Below are 24,968 nucleotides of genomic sequence, written 5' to 3' on the forward strand. Positions count from 1 at the left end.
CAGAAACAGATGCAGCTACAGCAGCAGCAGGATTGCAACCTTGTTGTGACCTCCTTTCAAGTCTCAATTCCAGGGGCCAAAATCTTCCCAGAGTTAAGACCACTTTGGTCCCTTCCACTTTTGCAGAGTGGCCTTAAATGCTGCATAGTTATATCTGTCTGAGGATAGAGGGATCTCTGGTGGCACAGAACTGTCTTAGTGGCTGTTACACCACCATCTGTCTCTGCAGCTATACTGGGGGTGAAGGAAAGTGGGCATGACTGAACCTCAGTGACCTCTGAAATACCATAATGGCACCTTGGAGTCACTGGCAGTCAGAGCATTCTAATGAACTGCCATAAATTATACTAAGTTAAGACAGGGGACCAAACTAGTGCACAGCTAGACATGAATAACTGTGACTTAAAGACACCTTCCTCTGTCTGCACCTCTGGTACAGATATAATACAACAGCTTTTCAGTTTTAATGATCCTGGATCTAAGTTGTCTTATATTGACATAGTCTCTAATAACATCTTTCCATGTTATGAAACCACTCCAATTAGCAATCTCTTTTCAACAGAAGCTCAGGACTGACATAACAACAAGGGTTTATTTCAGGTGTGGATTCAGGTACATTAGACAGAACTAAGTAGAAAAGCATACATGGAACAAGCCTGAAATAACCTTGGCTTTAACTAGGGTTATAAATTGCTTGTTTTAATGTGCAATAAATGTCACGAAATTCAACCACACAGAATTAAACAAGGGTTTATGGGGAAAAGGGAGACAGTGAAGCTGACTTTGTATATCTTGGGTCCATACTGTATCATTTATAGAACAGTCACAAAAGGGCTCAACTCTAGTAAGACTAAGTCTGTCATGAGGCACTGGTAATTGATGGCAATAAACAAAAGAACCCACAGAATTGGAAGGGACCTCAGGATGTCATCTAGTCCAACCCCCTGCTCAAAGCAGGACCAATCCCCAGACATTTTTACCCCAGTTCCCTAAATGGCCCCCTGAAGGATTGAATTCACAAACCTGGGTTTAGGAGGCCAATGCTCAAAGCACTGAGCTATCCCTGGCCCAGAGTTCTTTGGAACCCTGCCATTCATTCACTGAGTCCAAACAAATCCTTTATGTTGTATTTAAAACTGTTTCAGCCTCCTTTTGAGCCCATCCAGTTTTCCTATCAAAGGAATATTGGAGATTCACATTAAGTTTATCAACAGACCTTCATGTTAAGCAATGTTAGTTTTAAAGATTTTCATAATTTTTTTTTAAAAAAAGACAAGAAATCTGCACTCTTCCTGGTTGAAACAAATTTTGCAATCTATAACAAGCTGCCCCACCTCATTCCACTCTAATGAACCTGTTACAGGTTGCAGAGCTGATGTATTTGATTTACACAGTAACAAAAAAACAAAACAAAACTTTACAAAATCAGGTTTTATTCTTAAAAACCTATAATTTAGATTTTATGGCCAAAGTGCATCAAAACATAGGTGTTGCACATTTCAGTCATCTGTCATACATTTTGATGACGTGTGTCATATGCATTAGCGTGTTTGAAGGCTGAGAGGTATGCTCACTCATTGTTATAAATCCTTCTACAATGCTAAATAATTCCTATCAATCCTTGGTAGTTACACCTTTCCAATATTAGTCACTATTAACCCATGTTCTAGATATTCGTTCTTGTAATCTCTTCTCAGGTGTCAATCTCTTCAGAGCCTTAATCATTTTTGCTACTCCGCTATGAATTCCTTCCATTTTTGCTACATCATTCTCATGTTGAGATGCCCAGAACTTAATGTATTTAGCTTCACTGTACCTGGCACAGTAAAAGATTAACATAGCTGGACAATTCACAGGTGATTCCAAATGCCAAAATAAAAGAGAACTGCTGAAACAGTCGAAAAATGCACATAAAGAGGTAGAACTCCAAACCTTCTCGGAGAAAAATCCACATAAACTGCAACAAAAGTATAAACATCAGTCTGAGCTTTAACCCAAAGCCTGACTGTTCCTACTGTTTCCCTGCACAGACCTCTTTGTTTCTTCCCAAAGAGAGGATTCCATCTCCTTATATCCAGGACTGAGTTAACATGCTACCTCTGACACAAAGTGTAAGTCAGCATCTTCCTACAGTGTTCCAACTCATGCTAACAGGATAAGTCAGCTAAGGAGACCTGACACTCTGTTATATGCTATTAAAGAAGAGAAGATGTATTAGTTTATTTTGTTACATTTAGACAGAAATGTGACTTATTATGACAGAAAGCTATCTAGCTAACTCTGGTAAGCAAACGTCTTGATTAATGTGAAAATCAGAAACCACCTTAGTCAGAAGCTTTGGATGATGTCACAGGAAAACCTGGTCCTTGAAAAATATTGTATAGGAAGGTTCTGACACTAAAGCTCATATTTCTCCTGCTCTCCCAGCTGAGGTAAGAGCAACCAAGAAAGCCGCTCTCATATATAGGTGTAGTAGGAAGCAAGTCATTAGTAGCTCAAAGGGGGAAACCATCAACATTGCTAGAACTAAATTCAAGCTCCACTTTGAAATTGGGCTGTGTATCTGCGGGTATAACCTGTCCAAATCCTTCAGAAATCTGATAGACACCGGGTTTGAAAAGGTCAATCAGTTATCCACCGGAAGGTAGAAAGCTGAGATAGCTACCAGGTGGACTCTGATGGAACTAAGGTCTAGTACTTGTTGTTTCAGTAACAGATGATAGACCAAGATATGGGGAATTAAAGCTTGCAAAGAGGCATCCACCCAGCCTATAGATCAAATTGAGAATCTCTTCCATCTAGCAAGGTAAGTAGACCTATTTGAAGGCTTCCTACTGTTTCGGAGAATTTCTTGTATTCCTTTAGAGCAATCTCATTCCAAGTATGTCAGCCAAGAAGCATCCACACTGTCAGGTGGAGGACCTGTAAGTTGGGAGGGAGGAGACAGCCATTGTCCAGAAAGATCACGTCCACATCTCTCAGGAGTGACAGAGAAGGTCTGACTGATAGGGCTAATAAAGTTGAATACCAATGTTGATGGGGCTTTGCTGGGACTATTAGCACAATGTGAACACAATCTTGCTTCACTCTGGACAAGAGAAGAACTGGAGGGAAGGCATTCATCAGGCCTCTTAACCAGATCAGGAAGAAAGCATCAGTTAGAGATCCCGGGCTAGAAGGGAAGCCACTTTCAGGTTGATGGACCTGGCTATGCAGAAGTTCCAAAGCAAAATTGCCTCTTAGCATAACTTCATTTACTAGGCTCCCCCATGTTTGTTTAGAAAACATGGTGGTTGTGTTGTCTTTGAGCACTAATGAATTCCGCAACGCAATATGCACAAAGAATGACATCCAAGCCAAAAAAGGTAGCCTACAAATTCCTTATATTTACATGATGCAAATTTAGATCTTGACAAGATGAAAGCCCCTAAGTCTGAAGGGAACCTAAAAGTTTCCCAACTTCAATTCAATGCATGTGTAACTAAGGGGAGTGTCTGGTGAGGAGGAGCAAAGGGGACTCCTGTGCAAACATCTGATGGGTCTATCCACCAGTCCAGGGAATACAAGACTCAAGCAGATACCTGAACCACCCTGTCCGTTTGATGCAGGCCACAGAATACACTGAGGTAAGCCAACCCTGTAGCTCTCTGAAGTGCAGTCTGGCATGTTGGATCACATCAGTGCATGCCGACATTTGCCCTAGAAGTTTTAGGCAGTTTCTAAACGTAGTGAGAGTGATCTTTAGATCTAGTGCAATAACTTGCATTGCTTGGAAGCTCTGCTGCAGCAGGAATGCCTTGGCCTGTATATAGTCAAGGACCACCTCAATCAGTTCCATTCTTTGAACCAGAATCAGGATATATTTCTCTGTATTTATTAGGAGCCCTAATGCCTGAAAGGCTGACTGGATAGCAGCTATGCTGGAGAGTATTTGAGACCTGGATCAGCCTTTCACTAATCAGTCACCCAAGTAAGAAACACATGGATTCCCAACCTTCCCAGGAATGCCACTACTACCACCATGCATTTTGTGAACATATGAGGGACTGCTGAGAGGACAAAAGGCAGCACTGTGAATTGGTAGTGGGATTCATTGACCACAATTCTAAGAAATTTTCTGTGACTCTTATAAATTGCCACATTAAAGGAGAGACTGGACCTCCTGCAGAAGCCTGTTCTGATGAAAGTGGTCCCTGATGAGAGATGGGGAAGGGGAGAGAGAAAGGGAACAGAAAGTGAAGGGTGCATCCCAGTTCCAACATGCTTAGAACCCACAGGTCTGTGATGATGTAGGACCAAGCATTTAGGAAGTGGAATAGGCGGTTGGCAAAAACAGGGGAAGGGAAAGATGCTATTCTGGGAAGTGGTAAGCTACTCTCAACCAACAAGTCAATATGTTTGCTTTGAAGATCCAATTTGCCAAGATGAACCAGTAGCTCTAAAGGACAGGGGAAGTGGAGGGCATCTCTTAAAACTTCTACCCTTCTGTAGTAAGGCTGAATGGCCTACCTCTGAACCAGAGTGTGAGGGACCACTACACTTCCCTGGGTGTGGGGAGCCAAACCTGCTCTGCCCACCTCACCAGAAGTACCAGGGCGGGACAGGAAGTAGAAAAGGAGAGCTCTGGAATTCAGTTGCTGCTGAGCCACAGGAGAGCCTTCCAAGGGGAGTATTGGGGGCAAAAGACATATCTGGCTTTAAGACTAAGCTTGATAAGTTTATGGAGGGGATGGTGTGATGGGATAACCTAATTTTGGCAATTAATTTGGCAATTGATCTTTGATTATCAGCAGGTAAGTATGCCCAGTGGTCTGTGATGGGATGTTAGATGGGCTGGGATCTGAGTTACTACAGAGAATTCTTTCCTGGGTGCTGGCTGGTGAGTCTTGCCCACATGCTCAGGGCTTAACTGATCACCATATTTGGGGTCGGGAAGGAATTTTCCTCCAGGGCAGATTGGCAGAGGCCTTGGAATTTTTTCGCCTTCCTCTGCAGCATGGGGCACGGGTCACTTGCTGGAGGATTCTCTGCAGCTTGAGGTCTTCAAACCACAATTTGAGGACTTGAATAACTCAGACATAGGTTAGGGGGTTGTTATAGAAGTGGATGGGTGAGATTGTGTGGCCTGCATTGTGCAGGAGGTCAGACTAGATGATCATAATGGTCCCTTCTGATCTTAAAGTCTATGAGTCTATGAGAGTGCGGACATCTCTTCTATGGAGCAGACACCTCTGAAAGAGCCTTGCCCAGCCCCAGAATGGACCGATGACTTGCTGTCAGGGGAGGGAAATGAGGACTCCGGGGAGCTGCTGGAGCTACAAATGGCTGAATACAGGGGATCTTTGGACCACAGTACCTTACACCCAGACTGTGATAGGAAGTAATCCAGGGGGACTAGACTCTAATCCGGTTCTGCTGCAGGAGTGTGAGTCAATGTATTGCAGCTGGAATCCCCACTGACCCAGTGGCAGATTGCGCTGTCACTGTTAGGGCCCTGGGCTGGGATGCGGTGGAGTCGGGTGGGCCCATGTCCCCCTATTACCATACCCCTGGGGTGGCAGTCTCCCTTTCATAGGCCAAGACTGCTTTGGTGCTCATCCCTACAAGCCTCCTAACTGTTTCCTGCCCTGTCCAGAGCCCCTGTACAGACTGTAGCTGTCTGCTCCAACCGGGTGGCTGTGGGCTAAAGACTGTTTGCAGCTCTGCCTCGCCCACAGGGCCAGAGCTCCCTGATAGACTATTACTGTCTGCTGGTGCTAAAAACTGTTGTGCCTGATCCTGCTCAGAGGACTGGAGCTCTCTCCCGCTTAAGACTGTTACTTGCGGTCTGCCAGTAGTGACGGACCGCTACACCCTCCTTCTCAACATTACGAGGCATGAAAGGGTGGAACTACTGGGACTTCTGCAGGTGGTTTTCTCTTTGTCACCAGTGCATAAATTTCCAATGAATTGCTCTTGAATCCTTAAGGCTATGAATCCTCTTGTCCATCTTTTAAGAGAAGAGTGAGTGGCCTTTGAATAGGCGGTCTTGTATGGTTTATTGCACCTTCAGGGGAAGACCCAATGACTGCAGACAAAATGAATGCCGCATAGTAACCGTAGAAGTCATAGCTCAAGCCTCAGACTGTCACATCTAGGCTTACTTGTAAAGCTGATTTGGCAATTAATTTGCCCTCATCCATCAGAGCAGTGAACTCCTGCTTAGCTTCATCCAGAAGCCTGTCCTTAAACTGTAGGACATTATCCTACAGGCTAAAATTGTACCAACCCAGCATAGCCTCAGTTGTAAACCTCCTGTGGAATATGTCTGCCAGCTGAAGAGGTCCATAAATAACTTCCCTTGCACAGTCCCAGTCCCAGTCCACGGAGAGTGGTGAGCCTGGTAAACCTGTTCCCAATACCTACTCAATATGGGAGGGCTGGAATGGAGCGGGGATGTCTGAGAGCAGGGGGGAAGGTAAGAAACACTGATACAGAGGTGGGACCCAACTATAGGCCAGCCATTGGTCTTTGGGTAGAGATCTAAACCATAGTGGGTAGGAATCCCACTCGGGCTGCTCAAGTCTGGAAGCATAGGATCCAACCTCAGAGTCTAACGAGGATCATTAATGATCTGGAGGATGGCGTGGACTGCACTCTCAGCAAGTTTGCAGATGACACTAAACTGGGAGGAGTGGTAGATACGCTGGAGGGTAGGGATAGGATACAGAGGGACCTAGACAAATTAGAGGATTGGGCCAAAAAACACCTGATGAGGTTCAACAAGGACAAGTGCAGAGTCCTGCACTTAGGACAGAGGAATCCCATTCACTGTTACAGACTACGGACCGAATGGCTAGGAAGCAGTTCTACAGAAAAGGACCTAGGGGTTACAGTGGACGAGAAGCTGGATATGAGTCAACAGTGTGCCCTTCTTGCCAAGAAGGCTAATGGCATTTTGGGCTGTATAAGTAGGGGCATTGCCAGCAGATCGAGGGATGTGATCATTCCCCTCTATTCGACACTGGTGAAGCCTCATCTGGAGTACTGTGTCCAGTTTTGGGCCCCACACTACAAGAAGGATGTGGAAATATTGGAAAGAGTCCAGTGGAGGGCAACAAAAATTATTAAGGGGCTGGAGCACATGACTTATGAGAAGAGGCTGAGGGAATTGGGATTGTTTAGTCTGAAGAAGAGAAAAATGAGGGGGGATTTGATAGCTGCTTTCAACTACCTGAAAGGGGGTTCCAAAGAGGATGGAACTAGACTGTTCTCAGCGGCACCTGATAATAGAACAAGGAGTAATGGTCTCAAGTTGCAGTGGGGAAAGTTTAGGTTGAATATTAGGAAAACCTTTTTCACTCAGAGAGTGGTGAAGCACTGGAATGGGTTACCTAGGAAGGTGGTGGAATCTCCTTCCTTAGAGGTTTTTAAGGTCAGGCTTGACAAAGCCCTGGCTGGGATGATTCAGTTGGGAATTGGTCCTGCTTTGAGCAAGGGGTTGTACTAGATGACCACCTGACGTCCCTTCTGTCAAACCTTAGTCCCAGATTTGGACCTTAGCGTCCAAAATATGGGGGTTAGCATGAAAACCTCCAAGCTTAGTTACCAGCTTGGACCTGGTACTTGCTGCCACCACCCAAAAAATTAGAGTGTTTTGGGGCACTCTGGTCCCCCTGAAAAACCTTCCCTGGGGACCCCAAGACCCAAATCCCTTGAGTCTCACAACAAAGGGAAATAATCCTTTTTCCCTTCCCCCCTCCAGGTGCTCCTGGAGAGATACACAGACACAAGCTCTGTGAATCCAAACAGAGTGACTCCCCCTCTCCGTTCCTAGTCCTGGAAACAAAAGCACTTTCCTCTTCACCCAGAGGGAATGCAAAATCAGGCTAGCAAATCCAACACACACAGATCTCCCCCTGATTTCTTCCTCCCACCAATTCCCTGGTGAGTACAGACTCAATTTCCCTGAAATTTCCCAGAAAAGAAAACTCCAACAGGTCTTAAAAGAAGGCTTTATATAAAAAAGAAAGAAAAAATACATACAAATGGTCTCTCTGTATTAAGGTGACAAAATACAGGGTCAATTGCTTAAAAGAATATTGAATAAACAGCCTTATTCAAAAAGAATACAAATCAAAGCACTCCAGCACTTATATTCATGCAAATACCAAAAAAAGAAACCATATAACTTACTATCTGATCTCTCTGTCCTTACACTTAGAAACAGAAGATTAGAAAGCAGAAACTACTTCTCCAAAGCTCAGAGAAAGCAGGCAGACAGAAAACAAAGACCCAGACACAAACTTCCCTCCCACCCAGAGTTGAAAAAATCCGGTTTCCTGATTGGTCCTCTGGTCAGGTGCTTCAGGTGAAAGAGACATTAACCCTTAGCTATCTGTTTATGACACGCCCCCCAAATTGCAGACAGTGGGGAAGCTCACTGGCGGCGATTTCCATCTAGAACTTGAAAATAAACAGATTACTACAACACATGTACCTTTACATATACCACTAAGTATATAACTAACAGACTTGTACATTTTAAGAACACTGTTTAACTACTGAATTCTGGGAAACTCTCACGGGAGAGTGCATCAGCTACTTTGTTAGAAGCTCCTGTGATGTGCTGAATTTCAAAATCAAAATCTTGGAGAGCTAAACTCCAACGAAGAAGTTTCTTGTTGTTCCCCTTGGCAGTATGAAGCCACTTTAGTGCAGCATGGTCAGTTTGTAGTTGGAACCGCCGTCCCCAAACATATGGGCGTAGCTTTTCAAGGGCGTACACAATGGCATAGCATTCCTTTTCACTGACTGACCAGTGACTTTCCCTCTCAGACAGTTTCTTGCTGAGAAACACGACAGGATGGAAGTTGTGATCTGTTGCTTCCTGCATGAGCACTGCTCGTATACCACGCTCAGATGCATCTGTGGTTACTAGGAATGGCTTGTCAAAGTTCGGGGCCCTGAGCACAGGGTCAGACGTGAGCATCGCCTTCAGCTGGGTAAAGGCCTTTTGACACTCATCAGTCCACTTAACTGCATTTGGCTGGGTCTTTTTGGTCAGGTCGGTCAGTGGGGCAGCGATTTGGCTGTAGTGTGGTACAAATCGCCTGTAGTATCCGGCCAAGCCTAAGAAGGATTGGACCTGTTTCTTTGACCTTGGGACAGGCCACTTTTGGATAGCATCCACTTTGGCCTGTAAGGGGTTTATGGTTCCTCGACCCACCTGGTGCCCCAGGTAAGTCACTCTGTTATGGCCTATTTGACACTTTTTGGCCTTAACAGTTAGTCAGGCCTGCCTGATGCGCTCAAAGACCTTTTCCAGGTGTAGTAGGTGTTCGGGCCAGGAGTCTGAAAAAATGGCCACATCATCGAGGTAGGCAACTGCAAATTCTCCCAGTCCAGCTAGTAGACCATCTACCAGCCTCTGGAAGGTGGCGGGTGCATTTCGAAGGCCGAAAGGAAGGACATTGAATTCATACACCCCCGCATGGGTGACGAATGCTGACCTCTCTTTGGCAGGTTCATCTAGCGGTACTTGCCAGTACCCCTTGGTTAAGTCTATTGTAGAGATGAACTGGGCACGTCCCAACTTCTCCAATAGCTCATCGGTGCGTGGCATTGGACAGTTGTCCGGACGAGTTACCGCATTTAGCTTATGGTAGCCCACGCAAAAGAGTATTTCCCCATCTGGTTTGGGTACCAGAACCACTGGAGATGCCCATGCACTGGTAGATGAGCGGATTATACCCATCTGTAGCATGTTCTGGATCTCCCGTTCTATAGCAGCTTGGGCATGAGGAGACACCCGGTAGGGCGGGGTTCTGATTGGGTGAGCATTACCTGTATCAATGGAGTGGTATGCCCGTTCAGTCCGTCCTGGGGTGGCTGAGAACAATGGGGCGAAGCTAGTGCACAGCTCCTTGATTTGTCGCCGCTGCAGACGTTCCAGGGTGGTTGAGAGGTTCACCTCTTCCACGCCACCGTCTTTTTTCCCGTCGTAGTAGATACCGTCAGGCCACTCAGCCTCATCTCCCTGGACTGTAAACTGACAAACCTGTAAGTCTCTGGAATAGAAAGGCTTGAGAGAATTAACATGGTACACTTTAGGCTTTAGTGAGGAATTGGGAAATGCTATGAGGTAGTTTACAGTTCCCAGGCGCTCTTGGACCGTGAATGGCCCTTCCCATGATGCTTCCATCTTATGGGCCTGTTGCGCCTTCAAGACCATAACCTGGTCTCCTACCTTGAAGGAACGTTCTCTGGCATGTCTGTCATACCAGGCCTTTTGCTCTTCTTGAGCATCCTTTAGGTTCTCTCTAGCAAGGGCTAAAGAGTGTCGGAGGGTGCTTTGTAGGTTGCTTACAAAGTCCAGAATGTTAGTTCCTGGAGAAGGCGTAAACCCCTCCCATTGCTGCTTCACCAACTGTAATGGTCCCTTAACCTCGTGACCATACACAAGTTCAAATGGTGAAAACCCTAAACTGGGATGTGATACAGCCCTGTAGGCAAACAGCAACTGCTGCAACACTAGGTCCCAATTACTGGAGAATTCGTTGATGAATTTTCGTATCATGGCCCCCAAAGTTCCATTGAACCTTTCCACCAGGCCATTGGTTTGATGGTGGTACGGGGTGGCAACCAAGTGATTCACCCCATGAGTTTCCCACAGTTTTTCCATGGTCCCTGCCAGGAAATTAGACCCTGAATCTGTAAGGATGTCGGAGGGCCAACCTACCCTGGCAAAGATGTCTGTTAGGGCCAGGCACACAGTGTTAGCCCTGGTGTTGCCTAGAGCTACTGCTTCCGGCCATCGGGTAGCAAAGTCCACTAAAGTCAGTACGTACTGCTTTCCTCTGGGTGTCTTTTTTGGGAAAGGACCCAGAATATCCACAGCTACTCGCTGAAATGGGACCTTAATTATGGGGAGTGGCTGGAGAGGGGCCTTGACCTGGTCTTGAGGCTTTCCCACTCTTTGGCATACCTCACAAGACCGGACATACTTGGCAACGTCCTTGCCCATCCCCTCCCAGTGGAAGGACTTTCCCAACCGGTCCTTGGTTTTGTTCACCCCAGCAAGGCCACTGGGATGATCATGGGCTAAGCTTAAGAGCTTCCCCCAGTACTTAGTTGGAACCACCAACTGTTTTTGCGGCTGCCATTCTTCCCGGTGTCCACCAGAAAGAATTTCCTTGTATAAAAGTCCTTGGTCTATAACAAACCGGGATCGATTCGAAGAGCTGAGAGGTGGTGGGGTGCTCCGTGCCGCCGCCCACGCTTTCTGAAGGCTGTCATCTGCTTCCTGCTCAGTCTGGAACTGTTCCCTTGAGGCTGGGGTCACCAGTTCTTCCTCAGTCTGTGGACTTGGGCTTGGTCCCCCTGGAAGCGATGTAGATGAGGGGTTTGTTTCCGTTGCTGGTGAACCGCTCTCCGCTGGTGCACCTGAGGGTATTTCAGGCTCTGGCTGAACCTTTTGGGTATGGCTGTCTTTTGCTTCTGCCAGTTCTGGCTCGCTGGCGCCCACTGGCGTTGAGTTTGAAGATGGGGTTGCAATTGCTGGTGCTGGTTGCTGTTCCAATTCCGGGCCTGGGACTGGAGGTGCTGTGGCTGTTTCAGTGGTTGGCCTGGAATCCGGGTCCACTACCTCTGTCTGGGTCTCTGGTAACCCAGACAGGGCGTCTGTGGACGGTTCAGGAACAGGAATGGGTCTAGAAGCTTGCCTGGTTTGGCTACGTGTAACCATTCCCACTCTCTTGGCCCGCCTCACCTGGTTGGCCAAGTCTTCCCCCAGTAGCATGGGGATAGGATAATTGTCATAGACTGCAAAAGTCCACATTCCTGACCAGCCTTTGTACTGGACAGGCAGTTGAGCTGTAGGCAAGTCTACAGCTTGTGACATGAAGGGGTAAATTGTAACTTTGGCCTTTGGGTTGATGAATTTGGGGTCAACGAAGGATTGGTGGATAGCTGACACTTGTGCCCCCGTGTCTCTCCACGCAGTAACCTTCTTTCCACCCACTCTCAAATTTTCCCTTCGCTCCAAGGGTATTTGAGAGGCATCCGGGCCTGGGGATCTTTGGTGTGATGGTGGGGTAATGAATTGCACTCGCATGGTGTTCTTTGGACAGTTGGCCTTGATATGTCCCAGTTCATTACACTTAAAGCATCTTCCATCTGATGGGTCACTGGGCCGAGGTGAGTTACTGGAGACTGGTGAGGTGGAAGAGTAGGGTGTCTGTGGCTTTACTTGGGTGGTATGTGGGGTCTTTGGCTGTCCTCGGTTGTAGGGTTTATGGTCTGTGTGCCCCCTGGGGTAATCGTTCCCCTTGACAGTAGCTTTCTTGCTTTCTGCCACTTCCATCCATTTGGCTCCAATCTCCCCCGCCTCAGCGAGATCTTTGGGTTTTCCATCTTGTATGTACCGTGTGATGTCTTCAGGAACACTATCCAAGAACTGCTCCATTTGTATGAGGAGGTGCAGTTCTTCAAAGGTTTGAACGTTGTGTCCTGTTATCCAGGCCTCATAATTTTTTGCAACGTAGTAGGCGTGTTTGGGAAATGACACATCTGGTTTCCACTTTTGGGTTCTGAAGCACCGACGGGCATGATCTGGGGTTATCCCCATTCTGTATCTGGCCTTGGTTTGAAAAAGTTTATAGTCATTCATTTGCTGCTTAGGCATTTCAGCTGCCACCTCTGCTAAAGGTCCACTGAGCTGTGACCTTAATTCTACCATGTACTGGTCTTCGGGGATGCTGTACCCAAGACAGGCTCTTTCAAAATTTTCCAAGAAGGCCTCGGTGTCATCCCCTGCCTTGTAGGTGGGAAATTTCCTGTGCTGTGGAGCAATAATTGGCGCCGGGTTGTTAGGGTTGGCTGGCACATGCAGCCCAGCTTTTGCCAAGTCCAGTTCATGTTTTCTCTGTTTTTCCTTCTCTTCATTTTCTTTTTGTTGTTTTTCCATTTCTTTTTGTTGTTTTTCCATGTCTCGGCGCTGGGCCAACTCTTCTTCTGCTTGTTTCCTTCGGTGGGCCACCTCTTCTTCTTCTAGTTTTCTTTTGTGTGCTGCCTCTTTGGCTGCCTGTTCTCTTTGGTAGGCTGCCAGTTTGATGCTTTCTTCCTTTTCTTTCAGCTCCATCTCTTTTTGTTTTATTTCTAGTTCCTGTTTGTGTTTTTCCATCTATCGCCTGTGTTCAGCTTCTTTGATTTGTGCTTTGGCCTCAATTTTTGCCTTAGAAGTCATGGTTCCTGTTTTCTTGTGTTGGGGTGCCCTCCGGTGTTTATCTTCTGAACTGCAGGCTCTGTTGCCTCCTGGGGTCTGCCTAGCAACAATCTTTTTTTTTTCCCTTTCTCCCTCTAGCGTAAAGTAGAAAAACCACTTTATTTGCATGTATATAGTGCTGGTATTTGCCTCCTAATGAGAGTGCTATTGCATAACAAAAGACCTGTAACAGCTCCTTAATGGCTTCTTGCTTAATATGCAAGCCACAACTGCCAGAGAGAGCAGAAAAAAAAATTTCTCTCTGGTTCCCTTTTAAAACCAAACTGTTTCTCTCTGCTAAAAAGCCCTTAGCAGAGAAAAGAAAAAATATAATATTCCTACTGGCTTCTGGATTCTGTCTATCCCGTAACCGCTGCCACTCATGTCAAACCTTAGTCCCAGATTTGGACCTTAGCGTCCAAAACATGGGGGTTAGCATGAAAACCTCCAAGCTTAGTTACCAGCTTGGACCTGGTACTTGCTGCCACCACCCAAAAAATTAGAGTGTTTTGGGGCACTCTGGTCCCCCTGAAAAACCTTCCCTGGGGACCCCAAGACCCAAATCCCTTGAGTCTCACAACAAAGGGAAATAATCCTTTTTCCCTTCCCCCCTCCAGGTGCTCCTGGAGAGATACACAGACACAAGCTCTGTGAATCCAAACAGAGTGACTCCCCCTCTCCGTTCCTAGTCCTGGAAACAAAAGCACTTTCCTCTTCACCCAGAGGGAATGCAAAATCAGGCTAGCAAATCCAACACACACAGATCTCCCCGATTTCTTCCTCCCACCAATTCCCTGGTGAGTACAGACTCAATTTCCCTGAAATTTCCCAGAAAAGAAAACTCCAACAGGTCTTAAAAGAAGGCTTTATATAAAAAAGAAAAAAAAATACATACAAATGGTCTCTTTGTATTAAGGTGACAAAATACAGGGTCAATTGCTTAAAAGAATATTGAATAAACAGCCTTATTCAAAAAGAATACAAATCAAAGCACTCCAGCACTTATATTCATGCAAATACCAAAGAAAAGAAACCATATAACTTACTATCTGATCTCTTTGTTCTTACACTTAGAAACAGAAGATTAGAAAGCAGAAACTACTTCTCCAAAGCTCAGAGAAAGCAGGCAGACAGAAAACAAAGACCCAGACACAAACTTCCCTCCACCCAGAGTTGAAAAAATCCGGTTTCCTGATTGGTCCTCTGGTCAGGTGCTTCAGGTGAAAGAGACATTAACCCTTAGCTATCTGTTTATGACACCTTCCAACCCTGATATTCTATGATTCTAAGATGAGTCTGCTTTCTCTGACCAGGGTGAAATGACCCCATTGGTACTGGGGAGACTGACTGCAAGTCTAGTGATGGAGGCACTGGTGAGACCATCACAGGCTTCCCCCTTGATGGAAGCCACCAAGATGCAGCAGCGGTGTCAGCCAGCAGTACTGAACAGTGCACTGGGGATTGAGCTGGCAGGAAGGATCTAACACAGCCGATCCTGGTACAGGGAGGGAATCTTGCACTGCAGGTGAAACCGGTACCAAGAAGATCAATAGCTCCCAAACCGTCTTGAATGCTTCAGCTGTAGATAGCACCATCAAAGGCTGCTGACCCTGAGGTACAATGAGCTGCTCCAGTCCTGAGACTGGTCTCAGCAGGTCCTTCCTGAGCTCCAAAGTCATTAGCCCCTCTTTGCATGCAGGCTGTACAGGGGGATACCTCTTCTCTGACTGCCCCTCAGTGTCCTTGCCTCCACTCGGTGCCTTACCTGCAGATTTTGAAGGCATCAAGGACATATGAAGTCTCTTCTTCAGTATGGAAAGGAAGGTCTGCCTATAGTCAGCTAGAATGGGCAGAGCACTCCTGACAAACTCAGACATGCTCAGTACCCATTCCAAGTGTGAAGGTGCTGATGAAGGATGACAAGCAAACTCCATGAGTAAGTATTTGAGCCTGCAAGTCCTCTCCTTTTTTGGAACAACAACTGAACCCTCTACAACTGTGACATATGTCACCTACACATGCTTCCCCCAGACATTTAAGGCAGCTGGGATGAGGATTACTCACTGGCATTGGTTTGCCACAAGGCCTTGAAGCTGAGAGAATGTGGATGAGTCCAGTACTGGACCTGGTGCCCAAACAGGCACTGGAGACCAAGATTCACTAAGAATAAAACTAAACTTACACTAGTCAGTAACTATGTACAAAATACACTACTCTACACTAAAATAACATGACAGGTACTATATACACATGAAGGGAGGAAAGACTTGCAAATACAAAGATCATGGTTCCAACAACTGACAGTAGCAGTGGGAAGGAACTTGGTGGGGGAGCAGGGATAGCATGGCCCTTTATACCTGCATGCAGTGGCACAAGACATCAGAGGGCACTTACGCTGCCCCAATGAGTATTCCTGAGGGGAAAATCGACAACCATGTACAACACATGCACAAACCTACAGTGGAATGGATATGTGCAATCACTCAAAGAAGAATTTTATGTTTTTCTGGAGAGGCCAACATCTTCAGTCAACTGGCCTGCTTCCCGCATTTGGTGTCTTTGGAAAGTTGCTGGTAAGCCACTGACTCCACCAATCCATGGTTAACATCTTTACAAAAAAGGAAACTGCTTACTTGCCCTCTCATGCAGCAGCAGGAGGACTAGGAAATGCTTTCTCTGTCCTGTTTCTGCCTCTTTAACATGACTTCTCCTTTTTCTTGGGTCTGGTGCACCCTAGAGTACACAGCGTGTTATATTCCAGGTTTTCTACTCTGCAGTATATCTAATTGTGTATAAGTGAAATAAATGCAGATCTTTTCTAATTCCTCACAGTTAACATATTTAGCAGTAATAAAAGACACAATGACTTTCCAAGGGCATGTACCTGCTTAATTATTAAAAAATAAAATGACTCAGGCACTGTGGTATGAAACACTAAGATATGCAAACAAGGTAAATTATGGGGGAAAGCAGCAAAAGGAAAAATACAGTTCATGGTGGAAAGAACACACAGGACCATATCCTGATCACCTTACCCATTCATGCAGCTCCATTTATTTCAATATAAGGTGAAACAGATGTGCCACTTCAGGTGAATTATTTTGTATAGCACTCAGCAACTAGCCAGTGTCATAAAATAATCTGACCAACAAAGGGCCACCTCTAGAGCATCTGCAGTATTGTGACTTAATGAAGAAGGCTGTTTAAGAAAGGACAACAGGGAACTGTACTTCATTTAATGGGGTCAAATCCCAATGCAGGCAAAACACCCTGACTTCAATGGAAGCTTTGCATGAATAAGGACTCAATGAGACAGGAATTCAGGATTTCACCCTTGTGTAACTCTGGGCTATCCCAAATGAAGGCTCTGAACTGATGGAAAATAATAATGAAAAAAAGAAAGATTAGTATAGAGACCTTGCAACATTGAATTTTAGCTACTTCTCATAACACAGATATGCTCAAACAATGAGCATCTGATTTTAGCTTGGACCAAATGAATCGTCTTTCCAATCAAGACATCTATTAAACTGAATGTCTCTTGTAAGCAGGCACTGTGTTATATTTTCATCAAAACTGCTGAGAATAAGCAAGAGGAAAATGACTAAGTGAACTGAACAAGTGTCTGATCTTGATGAATAATTCAAGGATGAAATGCAACAAATGCTGATTTGTTTTTAAAGGCAGAAGGCAGGATACAACTGTCCTTGGGTTAGAAAAATGACCTTTTCTGTGTAATGATGCTCTTGTCTTTAGGCATTGAATCACAAGCTCAGCATTTGTAACTCCAGTTCACAGTTCTGTTGTTTATCTCAAAGTTTATCACTTGGGTTCAGAATAATTGCAATGTAGTACTCTGAAAAAGACAGGAATGGTTCTACAGGAATGCTGTAGTCTGGATGAGGCATTACACTGAGGTTCCTTTTGCCCACCTCTGATGGCAGAGAACATGGAAGTTAAAGATATCATGGCATTTCTATCACAAGGAATAGGGAATAATTACAGTATATTAGCCAACATTCCCCTTCTTAGACACAGGTCTTCATGACCAGGCTGTGTGCATGTGATTGCTAGATGTGTTGTGTCTACTATATTTGTCCACAGTCTTCCCTTCCAATGTATAACTTCTTATTCTTCAAAGCATTTTGGAAGTACATGAAGTCCAACGAAAAGCACATTTTATCTACTTTCTATTTGGTATATTTTAAACATAGTGTGATCTAATAGTTACGTCAGGAAAGTATGGGTACAGCACTCTTGGATTCTACTCATGGATTTGCCATTGACTTGTATGGCCCTGGATTTCTGGTCTCTGCGGTAGACTGCAAGAAATTATCTAAACTGACTCATATTGTTTTTTATTTAAAAAAAAAGATGAAACAAAATAGGGAGAACTGTAGCAAAACAAAACTATTTTCAGACCATACCTACCTTTCAACTTCTCATATGATAAGAGGGAAAATATGTTAACCGACTTTCCCCTATGACCCTCTTGGTAAAATAACATGAGAAACAATTTTCTTTGTGTCCCCCAATGACCTCACCTCCTTCTTTGACCCCAGAACCTTGTCAGGGATTGGATTAATCTCAAAAGTTAAGAGTTCATTGTCATATCAGGGTGAGGTTATATCAGCATTTCCACTAAGTACTATTTGGGGGAATACCATCTGTTTTCCACACAATGATTATTATCCCTTCTCTCTGCTAACATCCCCTCAGCTAGCTCATCCATAGGCAATTTTCCTGATTCCAAATTAATTATTGTATTTCAAAAGCCACTTTGATCTTCAAAAGTCAAGGTGACTGAATTCTGACTTGCACGTCCACGTCTGTATTATTCTGTATGTTGGTCCCTCAACAATGCAAAATGTATTTTCCTCATTATAAATACATTTAAATTATAAATTTTGCTTGCTATGGAGCATCATGAAAGATACCAAATTTTGTCACATCTTGGCTGGCAGGTTTCCTGTGGAGCCCCAAGAGGAAATTCAGCTGCCATCACACAGGGAAATATTTAAAAAAGGGTAGTAGATATGATTCCCTTTATCATTGCAAGAGGCCAGGCTGGCGTAAGGAGGCACAGTTTCAAGCTCCCTGCAACAACTGACAACCAGGGTGAATCTGGCTCGGTATTCCTTATATTTTTAGCACAATACTTCACACACTATATCCAGGACTCTGTGTGACTCATGCCTGATATACCAATATTGGTGGAGGGGAAAATAAATGTTTATTTTACTATGAAGTCAAGATTTTGAAATTGCTCAGTTTTCCCATTCTTGACTTCTCCATAAATTGTGTTATATGCCCTTTTCCTGGACTGATAGCTTGATACTATCAAAATTGTGCTGGAATGAATCCACTTGAGAGTAGATGATCACTCAAGACAAAAAAAAATGGGAAGAAATAAACAGCCTGCCCAGCTCTGATACTGGGCAAACAAACAGTAAGACTGGCTTAAGTACAGATAGAGACCAAACACTAAGATGTATACTTTCTGTCACCTGCAAATCCACCAGCACCCCTTGCTTATGAATATTCAGATTGCATTTGGCTAGTTGGTAGCATATTTAGCAACCTAAAAAAAAGTGTTTTTCTCTGTGGTAGACAAATCTTTCCACCTTCATGCCCACCTTGTTACCTAAAAAATTTACAATTTATTCAAGTATTTTATTTGTAGTATAATTAACCTTTTCAATATCTGAAACCTTCCGTGCCTTTTAAAGTATTAATGAACAGAGAATACTTTTCTGAGACAATGTTTAATACTATTTCTGGGAATACAGAGGAAGATACTAAAAGAGAAATAAATATACTATACATAATACAGGATGTGGCTAGAAAGAGATTTCTCTACTGAAGGTTTTTAATTTCATAGCATGATGATTGGTTTGCATGGAATTGCATTTTGGGCACACTCTGATCTCTGTATACCAGGGCAAATACACTCAAGTTAATGGTTACTTTAGATTTACACTGATAAACAAGAGATTAGAATCTGGCCCAGACAATCATGAGAAAAGGCAAGTCCCACTTGCCTTGGTCCCTTGGAGACCCTGGGATAGCTCACAAGAGTAGGGGAAGCAGGATTTGGTCTCATGAATTCCAGATAAAAATGCAAAAAAAACTTCAAGTTTATATGTAAAAGCAAGTTGTGGGAGTGATTCGGATTTCACTCATACTAGTGCAACTCCATGGATGTCAATGGAGTTACTTTCTGTCTTACACTGGTGTAAGATCAGAATCAGACCCTCTGGGTCTGATTTACCATTGCCAGGCACTTTCTGTCATCATTTACAGCAATGCAAAGTGAATACAAAATGCTACCAAATCAGAACAGTAGCATTTTACATCCACTGTGCCCTGCACCTTGTGTAGTGATTTATACCAGCACAAAAGGCAGAGTGGACCCTATATGTTTAAGTCCAGTTTAAGTGAAAGAATACATCCAATTCCTCAAGAATACGACGGTTGATGAGTCTCTTGAAAGGTAACTGAAGTCTTGTACGTCAGATATTTAGTCTTAGTTATACCAAAAACTATCTTCAGGGAGTACAAACATTTCCCCTCTGGCAACCTGTCAGTCACAGCAAATCTGTAAATAAACTGTCAAACTCTATTGCAATCATTCTTGAATCTGCAAGGGAAAAAGTAGTAAAATTGGTGCAGCTGGCTGTAGTCCCTGTAGAACTGGATTGATTTCACAGCTTTAACATGGTTCACTTCTTCACAGTAAGTCGAATGAGTGACACCTTTGCTAATCATTTTCTTTAACTTATCATATTTGAAGGTAATAAAGGATGCAATGACTTTTCAAAGACATGGACTGGTTAATTTTCATAAGTAAATTGACTGCAGCTCCACAAATTTACAAAAATCCACTAAAAAATACTGTAAAGTCATCTAAAGTATGAAGACACACACGCAAAAGGGAAAACAAAGGTACTGGTATTGGGAGAGATGATGTTAGAATGTGTGACGGACTCAGGCCAGAAAGATATAAGAGGGTAGTCCTGTTAGTATCCAGGAAGTGGGCGGGCTTTGACCTCTATAAGAGGGTAGTGGAAGACAGGTAGATCAGCCTCAGAATGAGCAGGTCCCTGGATACCCAAACAAGGACTACTCCAGGCCAGTCAAGACACCTGACACCAATTTAACCAGTTAAGGTCGTTAGGCTAATAGTGGTACCTGACCTCAATTAACTGAGAAAGAGTTAAGGCTGATAGACTAATGGAGACAGCTGGAACCAATTAACGTCCCACTTAAGCTGCTTTAAAAGCTCTCTTTGCCAGTTCTCTGGAGAGGAGTCCAGGTGAAAGGAGCTGGAGGAGAGAAAGCATTACTGAACCCTGAGCCAAGGGTGAAGCTTGGAAAAGGGGAGCACAGGGAAGTGGCCCAGGGAATCAAAGCAGTGTTAGTGAAGGAGGGAAGCCAGTAACAGCGGCTATGTCATAGTATAATTCCCAAATCTGGACCTTAGCGTCCAAAATATGGGTACTAGCATGAATTCCCCTAAGCTTAATTACCAGCTTAGATCTGATAGGCTGCCACCAATCAGGATTCTGAGTACCTGATAAACTCTGGTCTCCCCAAACCTTCCCTGGGGTCCCCAAAATCCAAATTCCTTGAGTCTCACAACAAAGGGAAATAAACCATTCCCACCATCCTCTTTACCTCCTCCCAGATCTTTCCCGCCTTGGGTACACTAGGAGATCACCGTGATTCAATTCCTTGAATCACCACACAGAGAGGAATGATACCTTCCCCCAGAGGCAATCCAGATTCAAGCTCTGTGAATCTAAAACAAAGATATTCCACCCTTCCCCCCTCTTCTCCTTCCCAGTTAAGTACAGACTCAATTCCCTTGAGCCTCAACAAGGGGGAAAAAATCAGGCAGGTCTTAAAAGCAAAACTTTTAATAAAAAAGAAAGAAAAAATAAAAGGTCTATCTTTGCAATTTAGATGGTAAAAAGTTACAGGGTTTTTCAGCTTATAGACAATAGAAAGAAAGCTTTCTCCAGCAGAAATACAATTTAAAGTACTTTCACCCAAATACACATTAAAACTCTACCAGCCAGATACACAGTTGCAAATACAGAAAAACAATTAAAAAGACTAAACTGTCTTTCTACTTTTGTACTTACAAAATTGGAACAGAAGATTAGAGAGCCTGTAGGTATGTGTGGTCACTCTCAGAGCCTAGAGAGAACAAAGCAAAACCCAAAAACTACAAACAAAGGCTTCCCTCCACCGGGATTTGAAAGTATCTCGTCTCCTGATTGGTCCTCTGGTCAGTGTTTGGGTCCCTGTTTGTTAACCCTTTACAGGTAAGAGAGACATTAACCCTTAACTATCTGTTTATGACAGGCTACCATTAGGGTCCCTGGGCTGGAACCCGGAGTAGAGGGCGGGCCTGGGTTCCTCCCTCCTCCCCCCCTCCATGGTCTACAGAGATCCCTTTGAAAGGGGAAACAGACTTTGGTCCAGGCAGGAGACCAAACAGTACCTACAGAGCAACAAAGACTGTGGGTATTCCACCTTCCCGCCTCCCATACTGGCCTGTGATGAAAATAGCTCAGTAAGTAGTAACCTCTGCTACATACCGGGAGAGGGAGGTCATCTTGAGGACCTTAGTGAGCTTCTGAGGCCACTGTATCCACCAGGAAGTGCGGGACCCACCAATACAGGCTCAGAGCTTTGTCACAAATGTTTCCTTATACAACCCAAGGAGCTAGCCAGGGATGCTGACAGTAAGACTAATTAGATATAAGTGCAAACTGGACAAACTGTTAAACAGAAAGAACTAGCATCTTTGGTTTTATAATTTAATGGTGCAGATTAAGGCTTGGGATTCACCTCCCTCCCTTACTTCATGTACTTAATAGAAAGCCAGCTAATCAGGTGAGCAGGGTCTGAGGATGCAACCTTATTGGATAGGCATTAACCAAATATCTGGACCTATAAAAGTGGGGATATGAGTTAGGCCTATCTGAAAAGGATAGTGAGTTTCATAACAGTTTTGGCAATCTTTAAAAAAAAAAAAAAAAAAAAAAAATCTTTAACTGAGGGCTCTGCACAGTGCACTGGAGTCACTCCAGGAGGCTGTGCTGAGGAAGTAGTGTCCAGGAGATAAGTCTTGGTGGTGCTATAGCTGGAATAGTGAAAACGAAACCGAGAAGAAGAGCAGAAACTGGAAATGAGGGCTGCCCCCAAAATGCTGCCTGTAGAAAGTAAAGCCTCCATCCTGGTGGCCCTGAAGAGGAAGAAGAGAACAGGTGAAGGAGGATCACCTGGATCTTTCTTGCTCCTCCAGAGTGGGCAAAGCATAGGAGATAAAAGGACATACTAATAGCTTATGCCCTGAGCTTCATCAAGATAGCCTTGGAGGGCTATAATGAAGTGGGACTTCCACACTGTTCCCTGGTCAGGTCTTCACCAGTGGCAACCTGGTTTCCTTGAAATCCATGCTTCCATGGTCTCCCTGCTGGCAGCTCTACAAACCCACCTGGGAATGGTTGAATATACATCAAGGAAGCAATTTTAATAAAGCTGAGGTCAGCATGATCATACTCTTGAGTATCCCAATGGACTTGAAGGGGGAGAAATGATGCCATCCCTGACACTTCCCCTTCCCAGCCCATGGAGCTCTAACCCCAGCTGCAGAAACGGTTTTGTAGGAGAGATGGTTGCAAGTCTTTCCACTGACTTCAACGGGTTTGGTCAGGCTCCTGTGGAAGAGGGATATAGGGTCCTTAGCTAGGAGAACCCTCATCAGAATATTAACCACTTGATAAATTGAGTTATTTGTTCAGCCATTTTGAGTACTGGTGTATGTGTGTGGTGGGGGAACCCCCAAACAGATCTGAATCTGATCTCTCTCACATTGGTGGTGTGTGTTTATAGGTCTCTTTATGGCCCCAAACAATTAATTTATTCTGAACACTCTTATGAGATACAGAACTATTATTGTCCCTATTTCACAGATGAGGAATTGAGGCACAATAGAGATAAATGTTCATCCAGGAAGCCTGTATTTATTAGAATCAGGAACAGAAACCAAATCTCCAGAGTCCCAGGGCAACGTATTATCATACAACCATCCTACCTCACTGATGTGATTCAGAAATTAGTGCATTTACACTGGAATAAAACCATTGTGAAATCAAAATGAAGCCTGTGCATTTCTTTTCATTTGAAAAAATGATTTTTTTCCCAATCTCCCCATAACACAGAAGTAGCTAATGGGATTTTCCTCCCACTATAAAGAAAACAATATCACCTCTGGGTTGAAAGTGTCAGCCTCACAAGTGATATTTTTTTTTTTTTAAGTTGTGGGTACATGAAGGCAAAAGATTACAACAGAAGTCTGAAAGTGAAATCAGTCTCCTCCGGCATGCAATACAACAGAGCAACACACATTAGGACAGGATATGAAGATTAAGACTATGTCCAATTGAAAGTATTGGGGGATTTTAGGTAGAGGAAGTAATTACCCCAACTAGAGTTGCTACAGGTCACCAGTGTTAACTCCCTGACTCTTGCCAAAAGTGCTGTGAGCTCTTTAAAAGCTACAAGTAGTCAGGTCAGCAGGCTAAAATCTGCACAGTAAAGTATTCTTCCAGAAAGCGTTTAGGATGTAAGATAAGGAGAGATACAAGAACAATTAACAACTGAAGAAAAATGTGTACTACTACCTTTGTTTTCATCCAGGCTGAATTTCCCCTGAAACTGAATTGTTGGGTGGGGAGGAGGAGTGGAGGGTAAGATTTGCTAACATCCTGAACCACAGGAAGAGCCTGCCTGGGAAAACTGAACAGAATTCACAACCATTTTTTTTCAGTGAAAAAACACACATGTACAATAAAGCTCATTACATATACCACGAAATAGCATATTCCTAAAATAATTACAATCTAACCCAGATCAGAAAGGGCAAGTGTGTTTAAACAATGACAAAAAATCTTAAAAGATCACATCCCTGTTTGCTGAACCAGTCTATACAGTATGAAGATTTCCCCTACCCCTTTCTCCCATCTCCAGGCACCTGGGTTCTGTACAGTCACATAAATAATTGAATCAGAATACACAATATACAAAACGCCAACAAAACATCCAAACCAAACAGTTATGAAGTGGACAGTCACACACAGAGGGTCGCAAAAACACTGTACTCAAGTGGCCACAATGCTGATTGTGGATATGATAGTAGAACCCCTAACAACAAGCAGCTATCCACTGGATTAGACTCAGTACTTTGTGGAAATGCTGATATCGTCTGACTCTGATATGACAATGAACTCTTAACCTTTGAGATTAATCTAATCCCTGACTAGGTTCTTGGGTCAAAAAAGGAGATGAGATCATTGGGGGATATAAAGGAAAGTTTGTCTCATGCTATTTGACAAGAGGGTCATGGGGAAAAGTTGGATAACGATTTTCCTTTATTATACAAATACAGCCATTTGTTCACTAAGACTAATTCAACTCCGGCTAAAGTCAATGGAAAGACTCTCACTGACTTCAGTGGGCACTGGGCTGGGCCCTATGAAAGTGCAATTTTACAACCAGCCTTGAGTAAGAGGTTGCATGTAGCAGCGCTGCCCCAGGAGTGGAACAGAGACCTAATTGTGACTCAGTCCCTCCCCTGCTCTTGTCTTACAGTGGCGGAGTAATTTACTTCGCCTCTTCCCCTGGGGCAGCTTACTTCCCAGAGCCAGCAAGA

The 24,968-nt window shown here is 44.2% G+C and overlaps 1 protein-coding gene across 13 annotated transcripts in view; it reads right to left on the reverse strand.

The window, feature by feature from the left end:
* Positions 1–24,968, reverse strand: part of XYLB (xylulokinase) — a 200,056-nt gene that overhangs the window by 39,332 nt on the left and 135,756 nt on the right. Inside the window, exon 16 of one of the 13 annotated variants that reach the window (XM_030550029.1) lies at positions 15,919–15,976. The exons of the other annotated variants lie outside the window; for them this stretch is intronic. Within the exon in view, the coding sequence (XP_030405889.1) occupies positions 15,939–15,976 (38 nt within the window). The 3' untranslated portion in view covers positions 15,919–15,938. Of the gene's footprint in view, positions 1–15,918; positions 15,977–24,968 lie in introns of those variants that run through there. 13 annotated transcript variants of the gene reach the window in all.

The sequence above is a fragment of the Gopherus evgoodei genome, chromosome 2 (assembly GCF_007399415.2).
Source record: "Gopherus evgoodei ecotype Sinaloan lineage chromosome 2, rGopEvg1_v1.p, whole genome shotgun sequence".
Lineage (NCBI taxonomy): Eukaryota > Metazoa > Chordata > Testudines > Testudinidae > Gopherus > Gopherus evgoodei.